This window comes from Symphalangus syndactylus, chromosome 2 (genome assembly GCF_028878055.3).
Source record: "Symphalangus syndactylus isolate Jambi chromosome 2, NHGRI_mSymSyn1-v2.1_pri, whole genome shotgun sequence".
Classification (NCBI taxonomy): Eukaryota; Metazoa; Chordata; class Mammalia; order Primates; family Hylobatidae; genus Symphalangus; species Symphalangus syndactylus.
The window spans coordinates 44,301,188-44,323,935 of NC_072424.2; the positions used below are offsets into that span (position 1 = coordinate 44,301,188).

Below are 22,748 nucleotides of genomic sequence, written 5' to 3' on the forward strand. Positions count from 1 at the left end.
TACAGTTATTGGCTTCAGCAATGGAGAGTGATGCTCTCGCTCTCCATGGTCAAACACATATTTACCAAGCACATATCCACATATGGCTACCCAGGAACCCCAAGGATGGCAAGGTGTAATATAACAAAAAATACATATTTGGTCTTTGTCCCCAGTTCCTGGCACACAGCTCCTAAAACCTTTGAAATCTCTGGAGCGCTAAGAGTGTCCTTTGTTGCTAATGAGATGATTGGTGGCTAAGAAAGACCAAGGCATGATTAGAGGGGTGGAACCTTCAGCCCTGCTGCCAGACCTCAAGGAGGGGAGGGGGCTGAAGACTGAACTAATCTCACCAGTGGCCAGTGATTGAACTAATCATGCCTAGGTCATGAAACCTCCATAAAAACCCTAAATGATGGGGTTCCGAGAGCTTCCAGGTTGGTGAACACATCGAGGTGCTGGGAGGGTGGCCTGGAGAGGACATGGAAGCTCTGCACTCCTCCTCCCATACCTTGTTCCATGCATCCTTCCATGAGGCTGCTCCTGATGTGCATCTGTTCTGATCAACTGGTGATAATAAGCAAAGCACTCTTGTGAGTTCTGTGTCATTCTAGCAAATTATTGAATCTGAGGATTTATAGGGAATCCCCTGAATTTATAGCTGTTTGGTCAGAAGTCCTGGTGACAACCTGGGGCTTGTGACTGGCATCTGAAGTAGGAGTAGTCTTGTGGGACTGAGCCCTCAATGTGTGGGATCTGACACCAACTCTAGATGGATAGTGTTAGAATTGAACTGAAACGTAGGACACCCAGCTGTTGCCAGAGAGTTGGAAAAGACACCACGTTTTTGGTGTCAGAAGTGTTGTGAGTAAAAAAAGTTCATTTGTGGCATCTGTGGAATCTTCAGCTGTAACAGATATTGAGGTCACCCAGCTCAGAACTGGGTATTTGGCCCTGCTCTGCCTTTCTGAAAGCATGTGATTCCTGTTCTTTGTACCACGCGGCCCTGCCCTTGCTTGTCAATCCTCTGCACAAGGTGGAAGCCACACCCTCCCTCCACTTTGGCCAAAATGCTGTTCTAAACCTTGGACACATGGTGCAATTGCCTGATGATCCTTAAAAAAACTGATGCCTGGGGCCCACCTGCAGAGACTCTGGTTTAATTGGTGTGGGGCGTGGCCTGTGCACATGGAGTTTTTAAAGCTCTCCAGGTGATACAAATGTACAGTGAAGGTTGCTGTGGAGTGATGAAGGGAAAAAGGAGGAACACCTAAGCAAACAAGGGCAGGGACAACGGGAGTCAAAACTGATAGTGGTGAGGGCAAGAGAAGGGCAGAGAAGAAAGCAGAAAGTGGCAGTGGAAGCCGTCATGGCCAGTGCCATTGTAAGCGCAGAAGGTGCCTTTCCAAAGATAGTTAGGACAATGTTGAGTCTGAGATTGACACAAAAGTAATCACATTATTAAACATGTAAAGGGGGTAACCAATGGACACACTTTTAAAATGTATGTTTAAAGAGGAAGCATAATGGAATTAGCCAGTTAATTAAAGTAGTTGTTTTAAAAATACCTTTTTAGAGACAGGATCTCATTCTTTGTCCATGCTGGAGTGCAGTGGTGTGATCATAGCTCACTGTAGCCTCAAACTCCTGGACTCAAGCAGTCCTTCTGCCTCAGCCTCCCAGGTAGCTGGGACTACAGATGCTTGACACTATGCTCAATTAAAACACGTTTTTTTAATAGAGATGGGGTCTTGCCCAAGCTGATCTTGAACTCCTGGACTCAAGCTATCCTTCCGCCTTGGCCTCCCAAAGTGTTGGGATTAGAGGCATGAGCCGCTGCACTCAGCCCAGTTTCTTATCTAATTAAACCATCCTGCATTAGTGAGGGGGCCCTGGTCCAAGTGTCCTCAAACTTTAGTGGGCACTGAGTTTCCATGGGGCACTTGTTAAAATGCAGATTCTGGCCAGGTGCAGTAGCTCATGCCTGTAATCCCAGCACCTTGGGAGGCCAAGGCGTGAGGATCGCTTGAGTCCAGGAGTTTAAAATCAACCTGGGCAATATAGTTAGACCCCATCTCTACAGAAAAATATTAGCTGGGCATAGTGGCACATACCTGTAGTCCCATCTACTCAGGAGGCTGAGGTGGGAGAATTATTTGAGCCAGGAAGATTGAGGCTGCAGTGAGCCAGGATGGCACCACTGCACTCCAACCTGGGTGACAGAGTGACACTGGGTGACAGAGACACACTGTCTCTGGAAAAAAAAAAAAGATTCTGCAACTGTGGCACTTTCTACAGTGTCTTTTTTCCATTCTCAAGGAAGCAGATTCTGCATCTCCCAAGCACTGAGGTGCAAGTTATGCATCGCCAGCAGAACCTATTGCTCACTCCAGCCTTGCTCTGCCTGTGACATTTGCCCCTGGACTGCTGAAGAAAGAAAATATTTTCCTGGTTTAACCTAAAGTTTGTAGAAGTATTGGAAATGCTTCCTACTAGGCTTTGCATAATAAGCCTCTTCCCCACTTTATTATATTTGGCTCACTTCCATGATAGACACTATGATATATGGGCTTTTTACTAGAACTTGGGTGTAAATCCTGGACTGCTGCTTGCTAGCTGGGTGACCTCAGATGTACTTAGCTCTACCTTCCTCATCTGTAAAATGGAGATGATACTAATAGCTACTGCCTGACATTATTGAGAGGACTGAGTTAGTATATATGTAAAGTGCTTAGTCAGTGCCAAGTGTCAGCCATAGCTAACTAATTAATAACTCACACCGACCACTTTGCTGTGACACAAAAAAGCCCACCTTCAGTGTAGCAATCCCCACAAATATGCTGAGTGAAACAGAACTTCATTACCGAAGAGGCTGACATGGTGTTGCCAGAGGAATTTTCTTCCATCCTTCTGCTGTTAATGAATAAACTAGAAATCTCCAAGACTTCATTGTGAAGGTTTCGCAGCTGAAGATGTCGGTATCCTGGAGTAATACAGAATTGGGAAAAGCTTGTTAACCATGGCTACTGAAAAGAAGATGCCCCTGGAGGTCGGTAAATGACAGATAGAAAGACCTTATTTTAAGATCTTTTGGCAGGGATGGCAACAGGCACGCAACCAACAGGCGCCTTTTCGCCAAGAGAGTGCTGCCCCCTGAGCTACCCAATGGCAACTAATTTGTCCAAGTACTGTTTCCAACTTAGACTCAAACAGAAAAACCTTAAACTCAGACAAAACCTGATCTAGTAGGAAAACCTGATCACTAAAAGTCCCTGTGAATGAAGCACTAACAGACTAACAGTCCCTGTTTTACAAATGTTCCATCTTAGAGCAGCTTTAGTGATAATAGAATATTCCCACAATGGGAGATTGGTTATAATTTACGGTATGACTGGAAGTGTAAGTATAAAATGGAATAATACATAGCTGGTAAAAATGGCAACGTACATGTATAGTTATTAACATGAAAGGTTGCTCACCATATACATTAGTAAGTGAAAACCAGCAAGTTACAAAACACAAGATTAGTAGAAAGCCTGTTTGTTAAAAATATATCTGTATGCTCACGTGTTACACAGATGGGAAGAGAAACAAAGCCTGCAAGACTTATACACCAAAAGTGACTGTGTTGGAGAGATAGAAAAATGGATAATTAAAACAATTGTTTTTGTTTCTATGTACTTTCTCACATTTCTATAATAACAGTTACGGGTCTCCCCCTGATCCCATACTCCCTATTCTTGTGTAGAAGTCCTAACCCTCAGTACCTCAGAATGTGACTATACTTGAAGAGAGGGTCTTTAAAGAGGTAATTAAGTTAAAATGGGGTCCTTAGGGTGGGCCTTAATCCAGTGGGACTGGTGTCCTTATGAGAAGAAGGGATTAGGACACAGATAACATAGAGGGCTGACCGTGTGAGGACACAGTGAGCAGGTGACCATCTGCAAGCCAAGGAGAGAGGCCCTAGAAGAAACCAAACCTGCCAACACCCTGATCTCAGACTTCCAGCCTTCAGAACTGTGAGGAAATACATTTCTGTGGTTCAAGCCACCTAGTCTGTGGTATTCCGTGATGGCAGCCTGAGCAGACTAATTAAATGACCACGGGCTACTTGCACAGAGAAGAAAAACAGGAAAAGAACACAAAGTAGGAAACTGTAATGTGTTTGTGAGCTCCGAGGATGGCAGCTTGAGTGTGGCTGGGAGAGGAAGTGTGTACTTAGAATATTGGTGCTCAAAAGAGACCATCAGAGCCAGCACACCTGGAAGTATGTTAGAAAGGGAAACTGTCAGTCTTCACCTGAGGCCACTGAATCATGATCTGCATGGTATTACCAAAGTCCTAGGAGATTCCTATGCACATCAAAGTTTAAAAACAATGCACAGGCTGAAATTTATCAGAGTGCCACAACAAAGCCAGTCCACAAGCCAACAGCTCTAGCCTTTGCCCAGAATTCTCCATTCCCCTCTTCCTGCACCTGAAACCCAGACCCAGCTTCCAAAACTGGACTTCTGCCAGGTACCAACTCCAACTGTGCGGTCACTTATGCCACCACCACACCCGACCCCTCCGACATCTCTGTTTCCTCTCCTTATTTCAATCCCTGCTTTCAAACTGCCAGCAGTGCCGTGGGTAGTATTTAGGAAGAAAAATGTGTGGAAATAAGAGTGCAACAACCACTGCTCCTGACATCAGCAGGCATGGGTGAGGCTGTATTTTACAAGGGATATTGTTAATACCTCAGATTCTTAAAAAATGTAAAAGAAAAACTTCTTTTGAGACCTGCTTCAAAAGTGCTCCAATTTGTATTTCCTTTTGCTTAATTCAACTTCTTTATAGGAAAATGTCAAACAGAAAAGAGAAAAGAGTATAAGGAAATTCTGGCATCCATCACCTAGCTACAACAATTATTAACATTTGGACAATTTTATTCTACCTCGTTTTAAAGCTTTCAGTGGAATGATTCTCTGAGCAGTTACCGCTGAACTATTGTTTTCCACAACTGCAAAACGAAGAAATACAAGATCTTCGAAGTGAACGCGGAACAGAAACTGCTCATTCCACATGGGGTTCAGGGTGTTTCGATGGATGGGCTTCGTGCGGAAATGGCAGCTGTCCAGAGGCATGCCCAGGACGTCGACTTCAATGCACGGGCTTCCTGTGCTGTTACTGGGGCACACATTCTGACCAGAGACAATCTAGGGTGAGGGAGACAAAAGGAATCAAAGTCACCGAGGATAAAAAAAGAAAGACAACCTCTACACCTCACTGCTTCCCTCTGCAAAGGAATCCCAAGAACACTGGAATGGACAAAGTGAATGATGAATAAAACTGTTTAAAAAGTAAGTGATTGTAGGGCTGGGCGCGGTGGCTCACACCTGTAATCCCAGTACTTTGGGAGGCCGAGGCGAGCAGATCACGAGGTCAGGAGATTGAGACTATCCTGGCCAACATGGTGAAACCCCGTCTCTACTAAAATACAAAAAATTAGCTGGGCATGGTGGTGCGTGCCTGTAGTCCCAGCTACTAGGGAGGCTGAGGCAGGGGAATTGCTTGAACCCAGGAAATAGAGGTTGCAGTGAGCTGAGATCACGCCACTGTACTCCAGCCTGGTGACAGAGCAAGACTCCATCTCAAAAAAAAAAAAAAAAAAAAGTAAGTGATTGTAACTGGGTAATCACATGACTGGAATCATGTGAAAAGCTTATTTTGTCAACATCATTCACTTAACTGTAAGCTTTCAACTATCAAAATGTTCAAATATCTTCAAAAACCAAACAAGATGAAGTTAAATTTCTCACAAAATAAGACTTTATGCAATATAATCATAAATTTGTTACTAATATTCTGTTCAAAATGCCAGAGGATTTTATAACTTCAAAATCTTTTCCTTGAATAGTTTCATTTTGGAGCAAGTCGCAGACGTGTTAGGAACTAATTCACAGCTTTCTGTAAACAGATAAAACTACCCTCGCCTCTAGCTAAAAAATAACAAATAGGAAAGGGGCTACTGCCCTGCTGTCTTAGGGAAAGAGAAAAAGCAGTTTGGGTGGTAGGAAAGTCTGTGAATGGGGTTATCCCAGGGGTTTGGGGGGTGTCATACTTGGAGGGCTGCCTGGCATTCTTCCTGTGAAGGGAGAGAGACAAGATCTAAAGGTGGAAAGAGATGACCAGGTCTCTGTTGTTGTTTGTTTTGTCTTGTTGAAACAGGGTCTCACTCTGTCACCCAGGCTGGAGTGCAGTGGTGCAATCTTGGCTCATTGCAACCTCCGCTTTCTGGACTCGAGTGATTCTCCAGCCTCAGACTCCCGAACAGCTGGGACTACAGGGTTTCGCCATGTTACCCAGGCTGGTCTCGAACTCTTGAGCTCAAAGCGATCTACCCACTTGGGCCTCCCAAATTGCTAGGATCACAGGCGTAAGCCACCGCACCTGGCCAGGTCTGTTTTTAAGAGGAGTCTGTGGAGTTTTGACAATAAGTTAATTAGGTGAAAAGGAATAAGGAAAGGCTCAAGAATGATAAAGGTTAAATTATAAGGAGGAAATATACTTAATTGTATTTATATATTGACGTGAGTTTGATCTTAGAGCTTTGAAGCTTAACATGAGCTGATCTAACAAAAAGCTCAACTTCCGTGGGCTATCCTCATAGTTATGATTCTGTGGGCCCTGGAAGGCAGAGTTACCATCATCAGTACATCAGGTGCAACGGGGACCTCATAAGCCCTGCTCCTGGGCTCTGGCAAACACATTGTCTGGCAACAGCTTGCCTAGCCATAGCTACTGCTTCCTGGGAGATAAATACATTATTCTGGGAACTAAATCTGTATGACCCAAATTGTGACATGACAGCTTTCCAATGCCTTGAATTCAAAACCAGTTCGGTTTCAGGAAGGCTTAAACCCGACCTTACGTTCTTTCTCTAGGGGCCGTACTTACAGTTAAAGAATAGACTGCAGGATCCATGTTGTCCAGATCTCTTTCCAGTGGAGAAAACTTCTGATACATGGGGCAGTTCTTGTCCCACAGAACTGGAGGTTTCAAAACATAACCACAACCACCATTTGCCTCAAACATTGCAGCATTTAAATGTAAAGGGAGATCTGTAAAACAAACAACAAAGAAAGCCAATATAGCTTGTTACTTTGTCGCTTAAGTATCACCTTATAAATTTAAAGTTCAAAAGAACTTTGCATCAATTTTCCCTAAGCTCCAGCACGAAAAAGAGATAATCACCCATTCGTCCCACAGATTGATAAATGACTACTATATGCCAAGTTGTGTGAGGCATCAGATACAGCAGGTAATACGAGAAAAATTCCTGTCCCTCTGGGGCTTACAGTCTATGGATATGCCCAGTGTTACCACTCCAAACTAGGTGCCACCACTTAAAAACTCCTTTGCAAAATATTTGCTACATCTGTCTGAAAAATCTTGTGAAATACAGTTGACCATGGGGGTTGGTTCTAGGATGAGAAGGTACCAAAGTCCACAGATGCTCAGGTCTGTGATACAGATGGTGTAGAATTTGCATTATAACCTATACCATTCTTCTGCATACTTCTTTTTTTCCGCTGGGAGCATAGATTCAAGTTGCCCTGAATATATTCTCTCCCTTCTGTATACTTAAAATCATCTCTAGATTACTTATAATACCTAATCCAATGTAAATGCTATGTAAATGGTTGCCATACTGTATTGTTTAGGGAAAAACAACAAGGAAACAAGGCTGTATATGTTCAGTGCAGATGCGACCATCCATTTTTTTTAATGAATATTTTCAATCCACAGCTGGTTGAATCCACAGATGTGGAACCCAAGGATATGGAGGGGCAACTCTACTTATTTTATACTAACTTTTAGAAAGGAATAATGGCTTATCTCTAAGCCATGCAGACAATTGTATGGACAATTCTTGCTATTTCAAACGTAAGATAAAATCTTAATTATACAAGAAAGAACAGGAGAATAGCCAGAAAAACATGCTTTTCCTTGAAATCTCAATTTCATCCCATAAATTACATCTATTTCTTTTTAAAAAATTGTAAACATGAAAAAAAAATCACATCTGATTCACATCGTGTCCACAATCCTCTCAATCATAAACATCAGGAACCTTCACAGAGGCTTTTTTTGTTGCCAAATTTTATTTGGCACACTACTTTGATGAACAATTGGATTCTTACACTGTTTCTCGGCTCTTACACACTCAAATGCTCACCTGATGGTGCAAGTCTGTATAAAAGTTACCCAAATGAGCAAAATGTTGATGAGACACACCTGATGAATACTCCCTCTGATAGATTGCTTCCATGTGTAAGAATGAACTTTGTACATGGACCACATCAAAGCAAAGTGCAGTAAGCACCTTGGGGCAATAAGAAGTTGGCCTCTACTTGTCCTGTCTGTAAAATGTTTCCGTGTCTGTGGGGTTGGCCAGTATTGTGTGCAGGAATTCCTGGCGTAAGATGTCTTAGACATATGAAAGCTCCTTATCTGTAAAATGAGTGCAGAGGACCTCATCTCTCAGGCCCCTGCCAGTCCTGATGTGACTGGTTCATTGTGGCCATGCTGCCTCACCTGCATTGGGAGAAAATTCTCTTCTCAGGCCACTTCGTGACAGAGGAACACAGACATGGTGAGGGTAGCAAAGAGGGTGAAGCCAAATAGGTCATACGGGATTGGTAAAGGTGAAATGGACATATAGTACTAACAACAGCAATGGCAGCTCGCACTCTGCACTCTTACTAAGGACCAGACACCATTCTAAGCACTTTATGTGCATCAAGTACCTCCCAATAGTCTATGAAGCAGATCCTTTTGGTATCTCCATTTTTATGAATGAGGAAACTGAAACACAAAAAGTGAAAACACCCAAGAAACATAACTAGTAAGTGGTGGATGCTATAAATTGAGCCCAGATGGCCTAACCCATTGTTCCCAATCTTAATTACTGAGCCATATAATGTACATCTTATAGGGGTGTGGATATAGTAAATGAGATTTGGCACATACAGGGTGCTCAATAAACAGTAACTATTTTTTTTGTGATCATGACATCAACCTCAAGTGATTTCAGTAGCACCATGTCTACCCTAATAGTTTTCCAAAACTTTAAAGCTGTAAAGCCAAAACTCTAAAGCTGTTATTAAAACTTTGAAGCTTTTAAAAAATTATTTTATTTTACTGTTTCAAGTTCCGGGGTACATATGCAGGATGTGCAGGTTTGTCACATAGGTAAACATGTGCCATGGTGGTTTGCTGCACCTATCAACCCATCCCCTAGGTATTAAACCCAGCGTGCATCAGCTCTTTCCCCTAATGCTCAGTTTCTTAACTGAAATCTAACTTGGTGACCTAACATGTAAAAGAGATCCACGTAGAGCCATACGGTTTGAAATAAAGGTGGAACCTCAAATCTAGCCCTCTTGCTGTCCCCTGAACATGGTCCCAGAACTTCATCCGGGGCTATAGTTTAAAAATCATCATTCCAATCAAGTGAAAAAGTGTGCACAAATCAGTGTAACCCTGCTACACCTCTGAAACAATGCACATAATGATAGATCAAGCATACCATTGCCTTGATGGTCTTCTACACATTAAAATACTCTGCATTATGTAGACACCATTCACATAATGTTTATCCTTATATTTGAGGACTGGAAAAGTCTGTCATTCAAAAAAGCTTAATAAATTCTTTAAAAAAAGAAGTTTTTCTTTTGACTAGGGTTGCATGTTTACACATTGTAAGTCTGGGTATGAGGCAGTTATTGTTCTGCCTCAGATGCAAAGAATTTAGAGGGTCTGTTGCCAGCAATAACCAGGGGTTTGCACACCAGCCTCAGGTCAGTTTCTAAACTCAAGAGTTGGTTTTATTGAGTGTTGATCTGGGAAACTCCTGGTTCCAGATCACTTCAGACCTTCTTGGAGTTGATGGAACCAGCAGAAAGCTTGGGAAGGGATGGCCATAAGTCCATGGACACCCACTTGGAGCATTAGAATCCCCTGAAATCCAGGAAGTCACACAGCAGATGATCCATGAAACCTCTTGGGAGGTTGGCCCTGGGAGGGTTTCTCTGCTATTTGATTGGGATGCTTCATGGAAAATCAAGCACTTCATAGCCTGGAAATTCTTTTCAACAATTGAAAAATGGTGCTTCCACTGTTGACTCTTATCGATCTATTCGATCTATCTATACATATATCTTTTTCTTTTTTTTTTTTTTTTTTTTTTGAGATAGTGTCTCACTGTCGCCCAGGCTGAAGTGCAGTGGCGCGATCTCGGCTCACTGCAACCTTTGCCTCCTGGGTTCAAGTGATTCTTTTGCCTTAGCCTCCTGAGTAGCTGGGACTACAGGCATGCACTACCACACCCGGCTAGTTTTTGTATTTCAGTACAGATGGGGTTTCACCATGTTGGCCAGGCTGGTCTTAAACTCCTGACCTCAGGTGATCCACCTACCTTGGCCTCCCAAAGTGCTGGGATTACAGGCATGAGCCATTGTGCCCGGCCCCTATCTATATATTTTTTGAGACAGTGTCTCGCTGTGTCACCCAGGCTGGAATGCAGTGGCACAATCTTGATACACTGCAACCTCTGCTTCCCGTTCGGCCTTCCGAGTAGCTGGGACTACAGGCATACACAACCAAGCCCCACTTTTTTTTTTTTTTTTTTTTTAATATTTTTAGTAGAGATGGAGTTTCACTATGCTGGCCGGGCTGGTCTTGAACTCCTGGCCGGAAGTGATCCACCCATCTAGGCCTCCCAAAGTGCTGGGATTACAGGTATGAGCCACTGTGCCTGGCCTTATCTATCTGTTTGAATTTGCAATTCAGAGAAGTAAACACTTGGAAAAGATCTTGACCAAAAATCAAGAACCACATGTTCATATTGCAGTGGGGCTGACAGAGATAATCTGCCTCAACTCAGAGTAACAAGCATTTACTGAGCATCTACTGTGTGCAAAGTATTAAATCAGGCTGTACCCCCAGTTTGCAGAAATGAAGACCATTTTTACAGACAAACACACTGATACCGCATGTTGCTTGTATTTTGTCCAACATGGGGAGATGTTTAATCAGCACATTGAATGGAGAGAGGTTATATGATAGCACCTTTTCCCAGTTTGGAAGATTATGCAGAGAAACTTGAGGATGAACCACACAGCACAGCCATTTGAGTGGGACAGCTTAAAGATGTATTCTCAATCCCAACTTGATTTGGAAGAGAGGCAAAGACTTTAAGGGTCAGTGAAGGACAGGCAGCTTTAGTTTGTACTTCTGGACTGCAGGGTGGCCCATGGAGTGGCAGCTCCCTGTGTCCCCCTCACCTGTTGCTCCCTTTTGCTATCAGTGGAGCCAGTGTGTCTATACCAGTCCTGGCACTTCCGGAGAAAGGGCACATCCAAAACCAAAGGCACTTCCATTTCCTTGAGAAAATCTTTTGATAGTGACTTCAGTTTACTTAAAATATGCTGGTAGACCAAAAGTAGATAAAACCACAAAGATGGGGAAAAAACAGAGCAGAAAAACTGGAAACTCTAAAAAGCAGAGCACCTCTCCTCCTCCAGAGGAACGCAGTTCCTCACCAGCAACAGAACAAAGCTGGATGGAGAATGACTTTGATGAGTTGAGAGAAGAAGGCTTCAGACGATCAAACTACTCCAAGCTATGGGAGGAAATTCAAAACAACAGCAAAGAAGTTAAAAACTTTGAAAAAAAATTAGACGAATGGATAACTAGAATAACCAATGGAGAGAAGGGCTTAAAGGAGCTGATGGAGCTGAAAGCCAAGTATGGAGAACTACGCGAAGATTGCAGAAGCCTCGGGAGGAGATGTGATCAACTGGAAGAAAGGGTATCAGTGATGGAAGATGAAATGAATGAAATGAAGCGAGAAGGGAAGTTTAGAGAAAAAAGAATAAAAAGAAACAAACAAAGCCTCCAAGAAATTTGAGACTATGTGAAAAGACCAAATCCACGTCTGATTGGTGTACCTGAAAATGATGCGGAGAATGGAACCAAGTTGGAAAACACTCTGCAAGATATTATCCAGGAGAACTTCCCCAATCTAGCAAGGCAGGCCAACATTCAGATTCAGGAAATACAGAGAACGCCACAAAGATACTCCTCAAGAAGAGCAACTCCAAGACACATAATTGTCAGATTTGCCAAAGTTGAAATGAAGGAAAAAACGTTGAGGGCGGCCAGAGAGAAAGGTCGGGTTACCCACAAAGGGAAGCCCATCAGGCTAACAGCTGATCTCTGGGTAGAAACTCTACAAGCCAGAAGAGAGTGGGGGCCGACATTCAACATTCTTTTTTTTTTTTTGAGACAGAGTCTCGCTCTGTCGCCTAGGCTGGAGTGCAGTGGCGCGATCACAGCTCACTGCAAGCTCTGCCTCCCGGGTTCATGCCATTCTCCTGCCTCAGCCTCCCAAGTAGCTGGGACTACAGGCACCAGCCACCACGCCCGGCTAATTTTTTTTTTTTTGTATTTTTAGTAGAGACGGGGTTTCACCATGTTAGCCAGGATGGTCTTGATCTCCTGACCTCGTGATCTGCCTGCCTCGGCCTCCCAAAGTGCTGGGATTACAGGCTTGAGCCACTATGCCTGGCTCAATATTCTTAAAGAAAAGAATTTTCAACCCAGAATTTTATATCCAGCCAAACTAAGCTTCATAAGTGAAGGAGAAATAAAATACTTTACAGACAAGCAAATGCTGAGCAATTTTGTCACGACCAGGCCTGCCCTAAAAGAGCTCCTGAAGGAAGCACTAAACATGGAAAGGAACAATCGATACTAGCCACTGCAAAAACATGCCAAATTGTAAAGACCATCAAGGCTAGGAAGAAACTGCATCAAGTAACAAGCAAAATAACCAACTAACATCATAATGACAGGATCAAGTTCACACATAACAATATTAACTTTAAATGTAAATGGGCTAAATGCTCCAATTAAAAGACACAGACTGGCAAACTGGATAAGGAGTCAAGACCCATCAGTGTGCTGTATTCAGGAAACCCATCTCACGTGCAGAGACACACACAGACTCAAAATAAAGGGATGGAGGAAGATCTATCAAGCAAATGGAAAACAAAAAAAGGCAGGGGTTGCAATCCTAGTCTCTGATAAAATAGACTTTAAACCAACAAAGATCAAAAGAGACAAAGAAGGCCATTACATAATGGTAAAGGGATCAATTCAACAAGAAGAGCTAACTATCCTAAATATATATGCACCCAACACAGGAGCACCCAGATTCATAAAGCAAGTCCTGAGTGACCTACAAAGGGACTTAAACTCCCATACAATAATATTGGGAGATTTTAACACCCCACTGTCAACATTAGACAGATCAATGAGACAGAAAGTTAACAAGGATATCCAGGAATTGAACTCAGCTCTGCACAAAGTGGACCTAATAGACATCTACAGAACTCTCCACCCCAAATCAACAGAATATACATTTTTTTCAGCACCACACCACACCTATTCCAAAATTGACCACATAGTTGGAAGTAAAGCTCTCCTCAGCAAATGTAAAAGAACAGAAATTATAACAAACTGTCTCTCAGACCACAGTGCAATCAAACTAGAACTCAGGATTAAGAAACTCACTCAAAACCACTCAACTACATGGAAACTGAACAACCTGCTCCTGAATGACTACTAGGTACATAATGAAATGAAGGCAGAAATAAAGATGTTCTTTGAAACCAACGAGAACAAAGACACAACATACCAGAATCTCTGGGACACGTTCAAAGCAGTGTGTAGAGGGAAATTTATAGCACTAAATGCCCACAAGAGAAAGCAGGAAAGATCCAAAATTGACACCCTAACATCACAATTAAAAGAACTAGAAAAGCAAGAGCAAACACATTCAAAAGCTAGCAGAAGGCAAGAAATAACTAAAATCAGAGCAGAACTGAAAGAAATAGAGACACAAAAAACCCTTCAAAAAATTAATGAATCCAGGAGCTGGTTTTTTGAAAAGATCAACAAAATTGATAGACCACTAGCAAGACTAATAAAGAAGAAAAGAGAGAAGAATCAAATAGATGCAATAAAAAATGAAAAAGGGGTTATCACCACTGACCCCACAGAAATACAATCTACCATCAGAGAATACTACAAACACCTCTATGCAAATAAACTAGAAAATCTAGAAGAAATGGATAAATTCCTCAACAAATACACCCTCCCAAGACTAAACCAGGAAGAAGTTGAATCTCTGAATAGACCAATAACAGGCTCTGAAATTGTGGCAATAAGCAATAGCTTACCAACCAAAAAGAGTCCAGGACCTGATGGATTCACAGCTGAATTCTACCAGAGGTACAAGGAGGAGCTGGTACCATTCCTTCTGAAACTATTCCAATCAATAGAAAAAGAGGGACTCCTCCCTAACACATTTTATGAGGCCAGCATCGTCCTGATACCAAAGCCTGGCAGAGACATAACCAAAAAAGAGAATTTCAGACCAATATCCTTGATGAACATTGATGCAAACATCCTCAATAAAATACTGGCAAACCGAATCCAGCAGCACATCAAAAAGCTTATCCACCATGATCAAGTGGGCTTCATCCCTGGGATGCAAGGCTGGTTCAGCATACCCAAATCAATAAATGTAATCCAGCATATAAACAGAACCAAAGACAAAAACCACATGATTATCTCAACAGATGCAGAAAAAGGCTTTGACAAAATTCAACAACCCTTCATGCTAAAAACTCTCAATAAATTAGGTATTGATGGGACGTATCTTGAAATAATAAGAGCTATCTATGACAAACCCACAGCCAATATCATACTGAATGGGCAAAAACTGGAAGCATTCCCTTTGAAAACTGGCACAAGACAGGGATGCCCTTTCTCACCACTCCTATTCAACATAGTGCTGGAAGTTCTGGCCAGGGCAATCAGGCAGGAGAAGGAAATAAAGGGTATTCAAATAGGAAAAGAGGAAGTCAAATTGTCCCTGTTTGCAGATGACATGATTGTATATCTAGAAAACCCCACTGTCTCAGCCCAAAACCTCCTTAAGCTGATTAGCAACTTCAGCAAAGTCTCAGGATACAAAATCAATGTACAAAAATCACAAGCATTCTTGTACACCAATCACAGACAAACAGAGAGCCAAACCATGAGTGAACTCCCATTCACAATTGCTTCAAAGAGAATAAAACACCTAGGAATCCAACTTACAAGGGATGTGAAGGACCTCTTCAAGGAGAACTTCAAATCCCTGCTCAATGAAATAAAAGAGGACAGAAACAAATGGAAGAACATTCCATGCTCATGGGTTGGAAGAATCAATATCGTGAAAATGGCCATACTGCCGAAGGTAATTTATAGATTCAATGCCATCCCCATCAAGCTACCAATGACTTTCTTCACAGAATTGGAAAAAACTACTTTAAAGTTCGTATGGAACCAAAAAAGAGCCCGCATCGCCAAGTCAATCCTAAGCTAAAAGAACAAAGGTGGAGGCATCACGCTACCTGACTTCAAACTATACTACAAGGCTACAGTAACCAAAACAGCATGATACTGGTACCACAACAGAGACATAGATCAATGGAACAGAACAGAGCCCTCAGAAATAACTCCACATATCTACAACTATCTGATCTTTGACAAACCTGACAAAAACAAGCAATGGGGAAAGGATTCCCTATTTAATAAATGGTGCTGTGAAAACTGGCTAGCCATATGTAGAAAGCTGAAACTGGATCCCTTCCTTACACCTTATACAAAAATTAATTCAAGATGGATTAAAGACTTACATGTTATACCTAAAACCATAAAAACCCTAGAAGAAAGCCTAGGCAATACCATTCAGGACATAGGCATGGGCAAGGACTTCATGTCTAAAACACCAAAAGCAATGGCAACAAAAGCCAAAATTGACAAATGGGATCTAATTAAACTAAAGAGCTTCTGCACAGCAAAAGAAACTACCATCAGAGTGAACAGGCAACCTACAGAATGGGAGAAAATTTTTGCAACCTACTCATCTGACAAAGGGCTAATATCCAGAATCTACAATGAACTCAAAGAAATTTACAAGAAAAAAACAAACAACCCCATCAAAAAGTGGGCAAAGGACATGAACAGACACTTCTCAAAAGAAGACATTTATGCAGCCAAAAAACACATGAAAAAATGCTCATCATCACTGGCCATCAGAGAAATGCAAATCAAAACCATAATGAGATACCATCTCACACCAGTTAGAATGGCCATCATTAAAAAGTCAGGAAACAACAGATGCTGGAGAAGATGTGGAGAAATAGGAACACTTTTACACTGTTGGTGGGACTGTAAACTAGTTCAACCATTGTGGAAGTCAGTGTGGTGATTCCTCAGGGATCTAGAACTAGAAATACCATTTGACCCAGCCATCCCATTACTGGGTATATACCCAAAGGACTATAAATCATGCTGCTATAAAGACACATGCACACGTATGTTTGTTGCGGCACTATTCACAATAGCAAAGACTTGGAACCAACCCAAATGTCCAACAACGATAGACTGGATTAAGAAAATGTGGCACATATATACCATGGAATACTATGCAGCCATAAAAAATGATGAGTTCATGTCCTTTGTAGGGACATGGATGAAACTGGAAAACATCATTCTCAGTAAACTATCGCAAGGACAAAAAACCAAACACCACATGTTCTCACTCATAGGTGGGAACTGAACAGTGAGAACTCATGGACACAGGAAGGGGAACATCACACTCTGGGGACTGTTGTGGGTTGGGGGGAGAGAGGAGGGACAGCATTAGGAGATATACCTAATGCTAAATGACGAGTTAATGGGTGCAACAAACCAACACAGCACATGGATACATATGTAACAAGCCTGCACATTGTGCACATGTACCCTAAAACCTAAAGTATAATAATTAGAAAAAAAAAAAAGAAAAAAAAATATGCCGGTATAATAACCAATGGCACCAGGTGGACATAGGACTAGAGAAAGGGCTGGAGATGTGAACCCACCAGCCACTCAGGAAAGAATGAACAGAAATAGAAAATAAAATTTTTACAACTATGAAAGTATTTCACAATTATTTCCATTTGCGAGCCCAAATCATACTGTTTTCATAACTTATCAAACACACTCAATGATAGTTAACCTTTGTAGAATTCTTTCTATGTGCCAGGCACTATGCTAAATATGGTACTTCACCGGCATCATCTTATTTAATTTTAACTGAAAGAAGCACATATCACAAGGGCAGAAATGTGACCAATATCTCTAATCATATGTCTTTGGGGTCATCCACCAATGGGTGTTGTTGGCACCAGTGCCAGGTAACTAGCTGGTCCCAGAGCTAAAGCTGTGGTTTGACCTCAGCTGGAGACAAGGCCATACTGTGGTTTGTGGTTCAGCATGGTTAGATGAGACTGGATTCAGTTCACGCGAGATGAATGATAACAGCTGCCTGCCGCTTGACTGTTCGAAGGAAAAACTGTGGTTTATGAAAGAGCTTTTAGGAAACATTTATCTACTCTTCTGTAGCTCCTCTCCTCCCCCCATAACCAAGTGGAAACAAAATGCTTTATCCTTTAAATTTCCAGACTCCTTGAATTTATTACTACAAGTCATCCTGCAACCTTGAACAAATTAACCAACTTGTGCCTTGATTTGCTCATCTGAGAAATGGCGATCATAAAGGTACACAACTTTAGGGCTGTTGTGAAGATTAAATAAGATAACGGGGGTCAAAAATTCAGCACACTGCCTAATGCACAGTGAGTATGCAATAAACGGCAGCTTCTACTCTGGAGTTTTAGGCCTCATATCAGAGTCTCATTGACAGTGGAGAAACATGATCACTACTTACTCTGTTCGTGTACTTCACATACTTGTTTTCCTTTTGCTAGCTACTCTTAGGGCACTGACCATTATTCTCCATCTCAATTCCAATGGGATAAGAAGCTAAAATGGTTTTAACTTGCAAAGTGGTTGGAGCGACATTACTTTTGACTGCAAGAACAACCGCGTAGTGAGACAGGTTAACTAGGCAGTGTTAGGAAATCCCTGCTCCAAAAAGAGCTTTAAACATAAACAGGGCATGGCTTTGTCAAGAGCAGCTTGGTATTTGAAAAATTGCATTAAAAAAGCGGCAGGACCAGGAGACCTTACAGGCCCCTTCAAGATTCTTTTCTATCACCTTAATCTCAAACATCAGAGGCACAATTCAGTATCAAATTCACTTCTGTTTTCCATCATCATATTTTTATTCTCACATATGGTGTGCCCCAGTCTAGAATCTTGCCCCTTTGAAACAATGCTGTCAAACTGCATTTACTGAAATGTAAGATGTAAAGGAGAGAGGTGAGCATGCAGGCCCCTTACCATCGGTCTGGTAGTTGAGTGCCACGAGCTGTATCCCATGCAGCCAGAACATGAGGGGGTTCGGGTTAGAAGAGTCGATGCGGGTGGCAGCAGGGTAAGTTCTCAGCAGCTGACAGGCGGTGTGCTGGATCAGTTTCTGAGAATACCTGCGACACAGACGTTTGGCGGCATTTTCATTCAGCGACGAGATATGATAACATTTGGGAGTTCTAATGATAGCACTGAGGGACGTGGTTGGGTTGAGAGGGGAAGAAGATTCCTCCCAGGTCTGTCGAATGCCTTCACAGGAACCTAAACCCCCCAAGAAATTAGCCGCAGATTAGTGTAGAAAACTTTAAATATTTTAGAAAGATAAACCCGAACAACATCCCAGTTAACGGTCATAGCATATAAACCACATCAGAATACCTCTTGGATTTTACTTGTGAGTTAGTTTGTCACTTTAAAACAACATGGTGGCTACTTAGTTTTAAAATGAGTGTGGTGGCTGGATGTGTTGGCTCATTCCTATAACCCCAGCACTTTGGGAGGTCAGGGTGGGAGGATTGCTTGAGTCCAGAAGTTCAAGACCAGCCTGGGCAACATGGTGAGAGCCCATCTCTACAAAAAGTAAAAAATAAAATAAAACCAAACAAAAAAAAACCCCACAAGAAACAAAACAAAATGAATGTAGCAACATCAATTTAAATTAAAAGCCTGGAAGTCCTTTGCCTCAGTACTTCATTTGGGTTGTGGTATATTTGTACAAATAAACAATATATGTACAAGGATATTCACTCCAGCATTGTTTTTCATAGGAAACAACAATATCAAACCAAACCAAGAAGCAACCCAAATCTATCAGTGAAGAAGTGATTCCATAAATGACAGTATATCCATGCAGTGGACCACCACACAGGCATTAAAGAGAATAAGGAAGCTATATGTACAGAAAATTATGTGAAAAGTTATAGCAAGTATAAAGGTTATACATGTATATTTGGTTATACAGGCATACCTTGTTTTATTGTGCTTTGTTTTATTGCACTTTGCTGATACTGCACTTTTTTTTTTTTTTTTTTACAAATTTAAAGTTTGGGGCAGCCCTGCCTCCAGCAAGTTTATTGGTGCAGTTTTTCCAACAGCATGTATTCACTTTGTGTCTCTGTGTCACATTTTAGTAATTCTTGCAAAATTTCAAACTTTTAAACATTATTATATCTGTCATGGTGATCTGTGACAAGTGATCTTCGATGTTTTATTGTAATTGTTTTGGGGTGCCATGAACCATGCCCATAAGATGGTAAACTTAATTGACAAATGTGCGTGCTCTGACTGCTTTACCCACCAGCCCTTCACCCATCTCCCTTCCTCTCCTTGTGCCTCACGATTCCCTGAGACACAACGATACTGACATGAGGCCAATTAATAACCCTACAATGGCCTCTAAATGTTCAAGTGAAAGGGAGAGTCACACGTTTCTCACTTGAAATCAAAAGCTAGGCTGGCCACGGTGGCTCATGCCTGTAATCCCAGCACTCTGGGAGGCTGAGGCGGGTGGATCACCAGAGGTCAAGAGTTCGAGACCAGCCTGGCTAACATGGTGAAACCCTGTCTCTACTAAAAATACAAAAATTAGCCAGGCAGACGCGCCTGTAATCCCAGCTACTCAGGAGACTGAAGCAGGAGAATCACTTGAACCCGGGAGGTGGAGGTTGCAGTGAGCTGAGATTGCACCACTGCACTCCAGCCTGGGCAACAGGGCGAGACTCTGCCTCAAAAAAAACAAAGAAAGAAAGAAATCAAAAGCTAGAAATAATTAAGCTTAGTGAGGAAGGCATGTCAAAGGCCAAGATAGGTTGAAAGTTAGGCATTTTGTAATAAACAGTTAACTAAATTATGAATGCAAAGGAAAAGCTCTTGAAGGAAATTAAAAGTGCTGCTCCAGTGAACACACAAATGATAAGGAAGCCAAACAGCCTTATTACTGATATGGGGATATGGGGAAAGTGTTAGTGGTCTGGATAGAAGATTAAACCAGCCACAACATATTTTAATCCAAAGCCTAATTGAGAGTAAGGCCCTGAACTGTCTTCTGTTTTATGAAGGTTGAGAGAAGTGAGGAAGCTGCAGAAGAAAAGTTGGAAGCTAGCAGAGGTTGGTTCATGAAGTTTAAGGAAAGAAGTCATCTCCATAACATAAAATCAGCAAGTATTGATGGAGAAGCTACAATAAGTTATTCGTAAGATCTAGCTAAGATCATTGATGAAGGTAGCTACAGTAAACAACAGATTTTTGTTTGTTTGTTTGAGACGGAGTCTCACTCTGTCGCCCAGGCTGGAGTGCAGTGGCACTATCTTGGCTCACTGCAAGCTCCGCCTCCCGTGTTCACGCCATTCTCCTGCCTCAGCCTCCTGAGCAGCTGGGACTACAGGCACCCGCCACCATGCCCAGCTAATTTTTTTTGTATTTTTAGTAGAGATGGGGTTTCACCGTGTTAGCCAGGATGGCCTCGATCTCCTGACCTTGTGATCTGCCCGCCTTGGCCTCACCAAAGTGCTGGGATTACAGGCATGAGCCACCACGCCCGGCCAAACAACAAATTTAAATGAAACAGCCTTCTATTGGAAGAAGATGCCACCTAGGACTTTCATACCTAGAGAAGATAAGTCAATGCCTGGCCTCAAAGAAAAGGCTGTCTCTCTTGTTAGGTGCTAATGCAGCTGGCGACTTGAAGTTGAAGCCAATGCTCATGGACCATTCTGAAAATCCTTAGGGCCCTTAAGAATCATGCTAAATCTACTCTGCCTGTATTCTATAAATGGAACAACAAAGCCTAGCTGACAGCACATCTGTTTACAGCATGATTTTTCATGTCTGCTAACACAGTATCCAGTCTGCAGCCCATGAACAAGGAGTAATTTGAACTTTCAAGTCTTATTTAAGAAATAAATTTCATAAGGCTAAAGCTTCCATAGGTTGTGATTCCTCTGATGGATCTGGTGAAAATAAAATGAAAACTTCCTAGAAAGAATTCACCATTCTAGACGCCCTTAAGAGCATTCATGATTCATGGGAGGAGGTCAAAAGAGCAACATTAACAGAAGTTTGGGAGAAGTTAATTCCAAACTTCATGGATGACTTGGAGGGGTTTAAAACCTCAGTGGAGGGAGTAACTGTAGATATGGTGGAAACAGCAAGAGAACCAGAAGTATAGCCTGCAGATGTGACTGAATTCCTGCAATTTCGTGATAAAACTTGAATGGATGAGGAGTTGCTTCTTAATGGATGAGCAAAGAAAGTGGTTTCTTGAGATGGAATCTACTCTTGGCGAAGATCCTGTGAACACTGTTGAAATGACAACAAAGGATTTAGAATATTTCATACATTTAGTTGATAAAGCAGCAGTGGGGTTTGAGAGGTCTGACTCCAATTTTGAAAGTTCTACCATGAGTAGGCCAGGCGCAGTGGCTCACACCTGTAATCCCAGCACTTTGGAAGGCCGAGGCGGGCAGATCATGAGGTGAGGAGATCGAGACCATCCTGGCTGACATGGTGAAACCCCATCTCTACTAAAAATACAAAAAAATTGGCGGGTGCCTGTAATCCCAGCTACTCAGGAGGCTGAGGCAGAAGAATGGCGTGAACCCGGGAGGCGGAGCTTGCAGTGAGCCAAGATCTTGCCACTGCACTCCAGCCTGGGCGACAGAGCAAGACTCCGTCTCAAAAAAAAAAAAAAAAAAAAAGTTCTATCATGAGTAAAATGCTATCAAACAGCATTGCATGATACAGAGAAATCTTTTGTACAAGGAAGAGTTGGTTGATGTGGCAAACTTCACTGTTGCCTTCTTGTAAGAAACTGCCAGACACCCCAGCCTTCAGCAACCACCCCCTGATGAATCAACAGCCATCAACGTTGAGGCAACACCCTCCACCAGCAAAAATATTACAACTCGCTAAAGGCTCAGATGATTGTTAGCATTTTGTATCAATAAAGTATTTTCTATTGAAGGTATGTACATTTTTTAGACATAATGCTATTGCACACTTAATAGACTATGGTATAGTGTAGACATAACTTTTATATGTACTGGGAAACCAAAAAATTAATGTGACTCATTTTATCATGATATTCACTTTATTGTAGTGGTCTGGAACCGAACCTGCAATATCTCCGAAGTATGACTGTATCCCATTTGGATTATCTTAAAAAGGATCTTATTTTTCTTGAACAAAACACAATAAATTTAATAGTGGTTACTTCTGGAGAATAGCACCAGGACATTGAGTGGAAAGGAATTTTAATAATACTCTGTATTGTTTGAGTTTTTAACTATGAGAATTTATTACTTTTATAATAAAAAGTAACTAGAAATAAAATAGCCGTATCTTCTGGAGTT

At 41.9% G+C, this 22,748-nt stretch overlaps 1 protein-coding gene across 6 annotated transcripts in view; it reads right to left on the reverse strand.

The window, feature by feature from the left end:
• The window catches only part of PLCE1 (phospholipase C epsilon 1), a 440,302-nt gene that overhangs the window by 21,440 nt on the left and 396,114 nt on the right, over positions 1–22,748 (reverse strand). For all 6 annotated transcript variants that reach the window (XM_063629746.1, XM_055254888.2, XM_055254898.2 and 3 more), the window contains 4 exons: positions 18,370–18,660; positions 6,919–7,082; positions 4,916–5,177; positions 2,844–2,962 (listed from right to left, as the gene is read on the reverse strand). In XM_063629746.1, the coding sequence (XP_063485816.1) occupies positions 2,844–2,962; positions 4,916–5,177; positions 6,919–7,082; positions 18,370–18,660 (836 nt within the window). The remainder of the gene's footprint in view (positions 1–2,843; positions 2,963–4,915; positions 5,178–6,918; positions 7,083–18,369; positions 18,661–22,748) is intronic.